The 10590-nt window shown below is 44.9% G+C and overlaps 1 protein-coding gene across 1 annotated transcript; it reads left to right on the forward strand.

The window, feature by feature from the left end:
- Nucleotides 1-5901: 5901 nt before the first annotated feature.
- SDF2L1 (stromal cell derived factor 2 like 1) lies at nucleotides 5902-8340 on the forward strand (the record flags this gene model as incomplete). The annotated part of the gene is made up of 3 exons (XM_079543645.1): nucleotides 5902-6061; nucleotides 6571-6767; nucleotides 8062-8340. The coding sequence occupies 3 exons, from the start codon at nucleotides 5902-5904 to the stop codon at nucleotides 8338-8340; spliced, it is 636 nt and encodes a 211-aa protein (XP_079399771.1).
- Nucleotides 8341-10590: the final 2250 nt, after the last annotated feature.

Here is a 10590-nt window from a genome sequence, read left to right on the forward strand (position 1 = left end):
CCTCAGAGGTCATGGCTAGTTTAAAAAAAAAAAAAAAAAAAAAAAAAAAAAAAAAAATCAGCAATTTGCAAATTGGAAGCAAGGAGAAAAAGGCAGGCTCAGCGAGGTCAAACCCAACCGTGACACAGCTCTTTGTGGACTCCTGTCACTTCAGCCTGCCTGCTGTCTCACAGTTTGTACAGCAGCTGGATTGGTGCGTGGTCATCAGCTCGCACCGTGCCTGCTTCCTGAAAGAAAGCACCAGAGCCGCCTTCTGCAGAAAGGCAGGCCTGCCTGCACTTTGCACTGCACTGAACTGCATAAAAGATCAGGGGCTCTATGCGCTAGTTTAATAGATCGAGGGCGCGTCAGAGGGTTCAAATTCCCTTTCCCAAGCCTCACCCGCGGGGCCCGGAGCGAGGCGGCAGAACTGCAGAACGCCTAGGGCATCCCGCCGGCCCCCAGCGCGGCCAGCACGGCGCGTCCCCGCGAGGACACGGCGCCTACCTCCTCTCCTGACCGCCGCCGCCGTGCACGCAGCGCTCCCGGTCGCCGCCGCTTCGCAGTGCCGGTTCTGCCGGCGGAGCTCCGCACGCGCCTCGCCGCCGCACGTCCCGCCGCTCTTCGTGCGCATCCCCGCGGGCGGCTCGCCCGAGCCGAGCGGCTCCTCCTCGGCGCTGCGAGCGGCGGGACCTTCCGCCGGCGGCCCCTGGCGGCCGCGGCGACGCAGGAGGGAGGCTGGGGGGAGGCACCGGGCGCCGCGCGAGACGGCGAGGAGCGGTGCGGAGGCGCCCGGGTCGGCCTCGGCAGGTGCGGGCGTCGCGTGTGGGGAGGCTCGTGCCGGCGGCTGCAGGTGCTGCGAGTAATTCCGTTAGGCGCTCCGAGTGCTCCAGTGCAAAATGAACCGCCCCGACAATGCCGCGAACGCGCGGCTCCTCGGTCCGTGATCCCCACCGTACCGCTCGCATCTTTCCGCCACCTTGGCTAGTCGGCGGTGTGAACTCTGCGGCCTCAGAACTTCATTTCAGCCAACTTTGCTCAGGAAATCCCCACAGATCTCGGCTCCCCACTGGGGAAGGGCAGAGAGAACAGAGTTCTGGGAAGGGCCGCTCCTAACACGTGCTGTCGCTCAGGGTTGGATGTAAGTCAGTTCTCCATCATGCTGTGTGTAAAATCCTGCTCGTCCTCGCATTCAACTGCCATTTCTCCTTACTGTAGAAAAATTATTCTTGACCGACCAGAGTGAAAGTGAAAAAACGCGCTGAGTAGCTCAGAAATGTTGAATGGGAGCTGTTATCAGCCCGCAGAAGGAAAACATGAAGTTCCAGCAAAGCAGAACACGCCCCTTCTCAGCCTGTAATGTTACTTCAAATTATTCAGCCGTTCCCATTATAGCAGAAAAAATAACAATCTGATGTTTGGAGCAGGGAAAGGGTGACAGTTCAGAAAGCACTGGGATCACACATCTGTGAATTCAGGGTTACCGTTAACCTCTTCTAAGGAGCAGGAGTGCAAAAATGGGAGGTCTGCCCCCTTAGTGACTCATTTCCCATAAGAAAGATTACATGGAATTTATTTTTTTTATAAGAGAGATATTCAAAAGTATTAGAGAACTTGCTAAATCTGGCAGTATCTGCGTTTCCATCACTTCACAGCAGAGTACTTCTGTTACAGATGAGTTTTTCATGTTCTGTAAGGGCTTCCAGTGCCCCTGGCATTTCTGAGCGGATATCTGCGCGCTGCTACTTGCTTCCTCTTCTAGATGAAGCTCTCATTCACCCATGGCTTCATTTACTGATGAGGGCTATTACTACAACAGATTAAATCAGCATGGCCCTGAAGTAATGTCATGAATCAATAACAGATGCATCTTTCCCTTACCAATGCAAACTCCAGGGTTTTCTGCCTCCTTTCTAATACTACCAATGCCGCTTGACTGCACAGGTGAGAGATGCTACATATGAATCTTAAACAACGCCTGGCTTCTCAACCTTCTTAATCTTAGTGTGCATTTAACACTGTTAACAGTAACATCCTTCTTAATCACTGAACGAAGTTCCTGGAGGCTTTTCTTATCTGACTTTATTCCCAATTATCCATTAACCCATCCTGTGATTGGACCTTTCCCAAGATCCTGTACTTTGTAGCTCACCCTCTGCACAGTCTTGAGGAAAGCAGACTCAGCATGGAACTGAAAGGCAAGGCAGACTTCCTCTGGCTACACTCTGATCTTCTTTTAAGTAATGGATGAGGATATTGGACAGCACTTCTGGTGGCACTGCCTGAGCCAGTATATGCATTAAGCACCGGCCGCATCTTCTAGCAACCTTATCTTAGTCACAGAAGCTAGCAAGAACTTTCTCCATCCTCGAGTCATGGTACTTCACTGGTTTTGAGCTTCAATTTCTTTCCCCAAACTTCCATTTATTCAATAGCAGATTTAGAGGGTTCCTGCATTTTACAAAAGCCTTCCTAAATGCAAATACTTCAAGCGAACTGTTTGCTGACACAGAACATGCATGTTCTTTTTCTTGTTCCCTCGCTGCAGTGAGTTAGTTCATTTGGGATTACAATGGTAGCACAGTAGAACTCCATTTTTCTTATCTTTGAACATCAAATTTTGTTCAAAGTGTGAAATGTAAAAAACAAGGTGTTTGAGTCAAATGAAGTAAAATCCACTTTAAATGAAAGGATGATAACATTTTCTTTTCTAATCCACCCTGAAAGATTTAAAAATTACTGCAAAGGCAGTGGCTACTGTAGAAATGTTTAAGTCTTTGCACGACTGTAAAGAAGACTATTTTCAGAGGGAGAAAAAGACATTTTTGTTCACATGGTCACTGCCTGTCTCATTGTCTTGTTTTAGTTAACAGCAAGATGCCTTGGCCTGTTTCAGCCTCCTTTGCAGCAGAGGTATAGGTCCTCCTATACTTCCATTGTCCAGTGTCTTCTGCTTATTTAGCTATTTACCTCATTCTTACATTCTACTTTTGTCTACTGAATGCAGAATTATGAACAGCTGATTTGGAGTATTTAATCCTTAAACAATGTGGGCTAAGTAATAAGCTGCAATTCTAGAAATTTTTTGCAAGCTACATCTCTTGTCATTTTGATTTCTCCTTAGGTAACAGCATCCTGTTGATATTACTACTGCTTATTATTTGTATTCTAGCCATGCTTACTTAGAGGTCACAGAAGAGGTCTAGTGTAAGACATGCCAATGGATACAAATATTTGATCTGGAATGAGGTTATAACTCTACATTCATCAGCATGGGTGCAAAAGGAGACAAAAAATAACACAGCTTGTTTACAGGCCTCATTCTCTAATGTTACTCTCTTGTACTCAGTAATTTGTCCTTACTGCCACCAGTGAGAGGACGAAGCGCACAGAAAAGTCAATGGAAAAGCTCATTCAGACTTATTTTTGCATCAGATCCTAATAAGGTCAGAACTGTGCCCCATATATTTTGCCTGGCGTTACTGACGTCCAGGAAAGAGAAATCAGGCAATGTTATTGCAGTGTTCTTCATAAATCAGAGGCTGTCCATATGCAAAGATGCACTACTTTCTGAGGTGTACATCAATCCCAGGAGTTGTCTGCCATGCTACCTTGGTTGTCAGTCACTGCTATTGTTGCACGCAGCAAACAGAAAACTTACAGCATTTTATAAAAAGGCCAATATAAAAAGAAGGAAAATCCTTTTCTGTAATACATTTCTTTGGATTAGTGTATTCCCTCTGAAATTTTCATGTGCTACAGATTTCCCATTCCTGTACACCAAAATTACATTAAAATCTGCTTTTCAGGGACGGACAGGTTGTACTTAGAGGTGCACCTGAGTAGAAATTGTAGGTGCTTTCAGTCCTTGAAAATCAAGTATATGAAATGACTGCAGGGTTAAGTGCCTGAAAACAGAAGGCACTGTAGTTGCACACCGTATACTTCGCTTCTGCAGCACTGCTGAACTATTCTGTGTGTGTACAGAAGCAGCACAATGAGATTCCTATGAATATGCTGTCGTTTCCATTCCCAACATGCACCATTAGTTAGTTTCTGTGTCAAGTTTACCTGCCACTTACAGCATTCTGCTAGAAACTATGCTGTAGCAATGAGGTGGCTGTTAATTGCCACGGGTGTTCAGCATTGATAGGGTTCTTTGTTGGCAACTGTTCTAACCCAATTACATTTCTAAAGTACAACTGAAAAGCATCGTAGGGAGTACCATGCAAACAGTACTAAATGCACTAAGGCTGAGTGACCTCCCAGAAAGACAAACAGGTGCTAGCTAAAGCCCCATATGATTGATTTTCCATGGCTAAAATGGCAACTACAGACATCTGTTTTTGCCATTTGCGTAACAAGTGCAAATGTGAGCTCCTGTCTTAGCAAGGTTTCTTAGAATGACAAAGAAATATAGCATTTGGCTATCAATGTAAGACTTTTGTGTGTGTGTGTGTGTACTGGGACTATGAAGTTTTAGTCCTCAGGTAAACACACCGGGCTTGTGTGCATGCACGCAAATGTGAACATGTCACTGAGTTTAGGACACAGGCTTCTTGTAAGGTAAGTCTGACATTTAAGTCAGAAATTGTTCTTAGGTCAGATACATAAAACAGGCCAGCATGAAAAAAGCCCTGAGCATTCAAGTGAGTGGTATCACATGGGTAGAAAACAACCTCACAGATTGGTGGAAGAGATAAAGTGTCATCTGAGCATCTTATGATGTTTCTTCCAGCCAGCAGTACTAATGTGTTTTCTAAATCATCCCGTGATAGAAAAGTATGATGTTGCAGTTCTGTGCTGTTGCCAACGCAGAATACAATCCTTACAAATAATTAAATCCCAAGGCAGGTGCTCTTCTACATGTTACTGCATTGCTAACAAGATAAAAAGTTTTTCCTCTGTTAAATGATGCTGATTTTGGGAGTGTCACACCAGACCGTTCCTGAGATACGGACCAATTCAGTGATGAGTTCCAGAGGCAAAAGCTAATGGACTATGTAGGAGTTCCTGTGTCCTTTATCCATAGCTGTTCCCTATTGGTAAAAGAGGCTGTTATTATCTGCTGGGGGGAAAATCCTTCAGTCTCCAGCACCATGCAATGAAGTACGCTTTCTTTATCCAGTTTCCTGTTATACAGAATAGGTACTAATAATCTCTTTATATTAGAAGTTTACAAAAGGAACTGAAACATAGCAGATGAACTTTCAGGCGCAAAACCAGACACGATCACCACCACCAGCCACACAGCAGTCAGCATTACTCTGTGTGGCACTTACACCCCAGCGCGAGAAGCTCTAATGCAGAGCTACGCTATCACACACTTTGTTCTGTGTTTCCTTGCAAGGCCTGTCGCCAGCGATTATTTCTCTAACAGTCCCAACTACGCGTTAGATGAGAATGCTGCTGTAACGAACCTGGCAGGCTGTCCTCTGACACCCAATTTTCAGCAAGGGGAAGCTCCTCGTGAGGAAAGCGCACGGATTTCCCCGTGCCCTTGGGAGCACCCCGGGGGTGATCACGCTCCGTGCCTGGCCACGGCCGCAGCAGGGATCGGGAGCTGTGCAGACAGGCGCTGAGGCGGGCGAAACGAACGGCCCGCAAAAGCCCGATTCCGGCGCAGGGCCCCGCCCGGCCCGTCGCTGAGGTAAAAGCGTCTCAGCACGCCCTCGCGTCCCGCCCCGGGAGGCGCCACGCCGCTTGCTCTGATTGGTCGCCTCTTTCCCTCGGCCCAATGAGCTCCTCCTGCCGAACTGTGAGTTCTCTCGGTCGCGGCCCAGTGCGAGATGGAGGTCGAGCAGAGGGAGGGCGGTGATTGGTTGACTGCGGTGCTGGCGGGGAGCGATTGGCTGAGCTCGCTGAGGGGCTGCGGAAGCGCGCTCCGCTGTGTGGCGGCGGTGCCGGGTGGGTTGCGGCGCGATGCGGGGTGGCTGCCGCCTCTTCCCTCTGCTGCTCCTGTGCGGGCTGTGTGGCGGAAGGGAGGTGGCGCCGGGCGCTGTAACCTGCGGCTCGGTGCTGAAGCTGCTTAACACCCGCCACAGCGTTCGGTTGCATTCTCACGAGGTCAAATACGGCTCCGGTGAGCGGGGTCGGGCCGGGAGGCGCCGCGTTGAGGGGCCGGAAGCTGGGAAACGGCGCGGGGAGCGCTGAGGAGGCGAGGAAATGGCGGGAGAGGGGCAGGGGGCGGGAGGCTGTGAGGGGGTCGGGGGATGAAGCCGGAGGTTGCTGCGATCTGTTGCCGGGGCGGCGATGGGACTGTGCGTGGGCTAGGGGCGGGGACAGGGGAGGGGAGGCGGCTGTGGCCCGGGGTGCGGCAGTGCCGTGCATCTCCTGCGTTTGTAGTGTGAGGGGATGCTTTGCCCTCTCCCTGAGGTGAGCCCTGCGCTGCGCCGGCGGCCTCGGTCACGTTCTTCGGCCTAAAGGTTACGGTACCTGCATTCCCAGGAGCCGGTACATTAACTGTGAGAATGAAGTATGTCTTAGTACTGTCGTGCCTTCGTGTTTAAAGCAGCTTTCCTCAGGTCTTTCAGGACTTCCTGAGCTCCAGGAGTGGGTTGGGTCTCCTGCCATTTAATTCTGTTCCAACAGGAAGTGGGCAACAGTCGGTGACAGGAGTTGAAGCTTCAGATGATGCCAACAGTTACTGGCGGGTTCGTGGGAAGGTTGATGGCAGCTGCCAACGCGGAACCCCGGTGAAATGTGGGCAGGCAATACGACTTACCCATGTAAACACAGGAAAAAACTTGCACACCCATCACTTCCCATCGCCGCTCTCCAATAACCAAGTAAGTTGTTCTGAATCATAAGTTTTGTACAAATAGTGCATGACTGATACTGACGATACCTCTTTCCATATTTCTTGCTTTTGAAGAATCAGGGTTAGATGCCAGCTGCCATCTCTGGATATGCAAAGTTCATATAGTTGCTTCTCTGCATTGTAGAATAATGTGTTAAAGGGTCCTGACAGAGACAAAATGTAATATCTACCAGTATCAGTTTGTCACTATAGTTTTTACAAACATATATTGGTTTCTTTATTCTGCACCATTGATACTCTGATGATTGTTTTGAAATGCTTAGCACTTTTATAGGATATTAGCCACTTTTCTTAATACCGTGAGGACTGATCTAGAGCCAGACAGTTAACGGTGTGTTAGGACACATATGATTAACTATATCCAAGTTCCTTGGTCTTACAGAAGTAAGGTGTGGTTCTGAATACAAATGTTTATTTCATATTCTTAACAAAGAAGTTTGATTTTCAATTGGTATGTTGTCTTTGACACTGTACGGACTACATAAGCTTGAATTAACATGACCCTAAATTATTAGCTCAATAGGTTCAAACTATTGCAGTTCTATTTTCAAGTTGTTAATCACTTCTAGCCATCTGATTTTTCAGTCCGTGCTGAGTCTTTAATCAGTTGGAGTTGAGCCTTCCATATTTATGAAAAGACTTGGAGTTTTGGGGGCACATAATGAAATCTGATCTCTAACTTTTGTTTTAGCAGGAATTTACTTGCCCTAATGGTTCTCCATCTTTATTTTTTGAGGAGCCATTCAGCTGTCTGTCCAACACTGCGTACCAAAATAGTTGTTGACTTGTAATCTTGGTATAATAAAGCAAAAAAGGAATACAATTCCTTAGTAAGTTAGAATGTTGGGACCTTGTGATTAAAAACTTTTTGCAGTGATAACTATGAAGCATCGTGTTACAAAATTGGATGTTTACAGTTATAAACTTGTTTTAGTGGGGAATTAGTGTTGTTTCTTTTGAAATTGTTTGTCAGAGGGATTGCTCTGAACTCTGCTCGAGATGTCTTTAATTTCTAATGTATGTTGCAGTTTGTTGGCACTTCACGCTCAGGTTATGTGTTGGAGTTTGTTGGCAATTTATGTTCAAGTTGTAGTTGCAGAGAGTTGCTGCTTCTGGATCTGAGAGCTGTTGACAGCAGTGTAATGTTTCTTTCCTCTGCATCCTTGCTTATAACTTTTGCTGGCTTTGTGGCTGATATTTTTGTGTGTGCATTGGCAGCGTTTGCTCATATTTTCACTTCAGGAGATTTGTGTCTCTAACAGGAAGTAAGTGCCTTTGGTGATGATGGTGAAGGAGATGACCTCGATATATGGATTGTGCAGTGCAGTGGGACACACTGGGAGCGGGAGGATGCAGTGCGCTTCAAGCACGCAGGAACTGAGGTGTTCCTTTCAATTACGGGGGAGCAATATGGCCATCCCATTAGAGGTCAGCGGGAAGTTCATGGCATGCCCACTGCTAATCATCACAACTATTGGAAAGCAATGGAAGGAGTCTTCATCAAACCCAGTATGGACCTTGCAAAGCACGATGAGCTCTGAATTGCCAGAGGATCCAATAAGATTCATCCTGCTCCAGTGTTCAGAGATGCTAATACTTGGTCTCTTAAAAAGTCCTACCTTGCCTAAGTGATTGACTTTCTGTGTTGCTGAAGGGCATTAGTTCACTCTAGGAATGCTGCGCTTCTGTGGGAATGACATCTGCCAGGCTAAGACATTTTACATTTATTTGAGAAATCCTTTCTAAATCTTCAACCTTATTTGGTGAAACTAGATCATACATGTTAGTTCTCACTGTCATTTGTTTTGTTCATTACTTCTCCAAATCAAAAGAAATGGAAAAACAAAGTAGTACATCTCTGTCATCCCAGGTACCACAAAACTTTGTATTTTGTAATCTTTTTTTCAATTATAATTAAATATTTGGAAACTTATTTCTAGCTAGTGAGAGAATGCTATTAATGAAGAGATGGAGTAAGTCTAGAAAGGGAAAATATTTCTTGGAAAATGGTGCCTTTTGAATGAGTCAAATTCAGCTATTTCAACCTTGCAGGAAAATGTTTCAGTCCATCGGAAAATAGCTTCCAATGTATTTCATGAGCTTTGTTCTGTGTTTATGGAAAAGTTGAAAATACTGTGTACGTTGAAGAAAGAAGACAAGTTTTTATTTATTACCTTTCTCTGTAGAAATTTGTGTCTTTTTCTGCTGATTGTGATACTGCTAATTCTCAAACGGTGGACTTTTGCTCTAGGGGCTGGTGCAGAAGGTTACTACTTGTTTAATTAATATTCAAATTTTATAAACTTTGATGTGAATAAATTTGTCTTATGTTGTTCTTGCATGTCATTGCCAGCTCAGTATGAGAGTCCAGGTGAATAAGTAGTGGGACTTACATCCACGTGGGGTTCTTTTATGCGAATCCAGAAGAAATGGAAAAAAGAGTGAATCTTAGAAAATTGTTTGGTCCTGGATTTTTAACAGAGGGGTAATTTCTGGAGTGATAGCAAGGAGTCTTCATTGCATAAGACATTAATTTCTGTGTTCTTCTGTGGAAAGAGGGGGAAAAACCTAACTGAAACACTTTTGTTACAGTGTATTACTGGAAATACTGACTGAAGCACAAAGTACCAGGCATTTTCTATTTGCTTTAAGGAGGAAAGCTCAGTAAATGAAGTCAGCAAATTCAGGTGTTGGTTTTTTCGTCTGTAACTAGTTTACTGGTTATAGTCCTAATTAGTCAGTTAATGAAGGAGGAAAGTTATGTGCTGCTTTCACATCTCTAGTTACACGCTGTTAGTGAGAGAGCGCTGATGAAGTGTAATATGCAATTTCATTTAAATTTGATAAATGTACCTGTGCACTTAATCTGCATGTGCTGATCCCTCACGCTTCTGCTGCACAGAGTAGCTTCAGTTTTAATTCGGGGATTAATACTAGTGAAGATCCTTCATGTTCTGCAGAACAAGATGCTTCTGTTGTTTTGTGATATTCTTCGAAGGAGGTAAGAGTGTTCTTCTGTTAATCTTACAGTACTGAAGGAGAAGAGGCATTTTGGAGATGAAACAAGCTTTTAGTGTTTTGTATTAGAAGCAAACTTTTCTGTAAGGTTCACTGGTATTCCTGACTAATTGTTATTGAAGTAATAAAGGATAATTACTAAAAAAAAAAAAAAAAAAAAAAAAAAAGTCAGAGCTGTTTAAACAAGCTGCCCTTTCCTTTAATACAGAGAGGGGCTTTTCCTTTGAAGTTGGTTTATGAGAAACTACAAAAAAGCAGTAGCACTTACAAAATGAAGAAATAAATTTGGCAATGAGTTCTTTAGTTCTCTTTAACAGAGAGATAAACACTTTATGCCTAAACCACTTTTAGTTTAGTTTAGTGTTTGCTGGCGTGCTTGTGGAATACTGGTTTAGCTGAGGAAAGGTAGGTCTGTGTGGCTCATCTTGGTCTGCGTGCCACTTTTGTTTCAGTTCCCACTGCAGAAGTTGTGCTGACAGACTCTTGAATAAGCCTGGTTGAAGCACATCTTAGGAGAAGTCTATTACCATCGCCGTACAGAAGTTATGAGTTGATGTAAGAAATGCAGAGGCTTGTAGTTGTGAAAAATGATAGCTTGTGCAATTGCAAATGTGCATTTCTTTTTATGTAACTTCTAGGTTTATAAGACCTTAATTAGTAATGTTTAATGCCATATTGTGTGTTTTTAAACTGAATTACTATGATTTCAAAATCTCAGGTGTTTTTATTTCCTCTGCTTACAATTCAGCTGTCCAATGCACCTTCCACAGCTG

This window comes from Tetrao urogallus (genome assembly GCF_951394365.1).
Source record: "Tetrao urogallus genome assembly, chromosome: 17".
Taxonomy (NCBI): Eukaryota; Metazoa; Chordata; class Aves; order Galliformes; family Phasianidae; genus Tetrao; species Tetrao urogallus.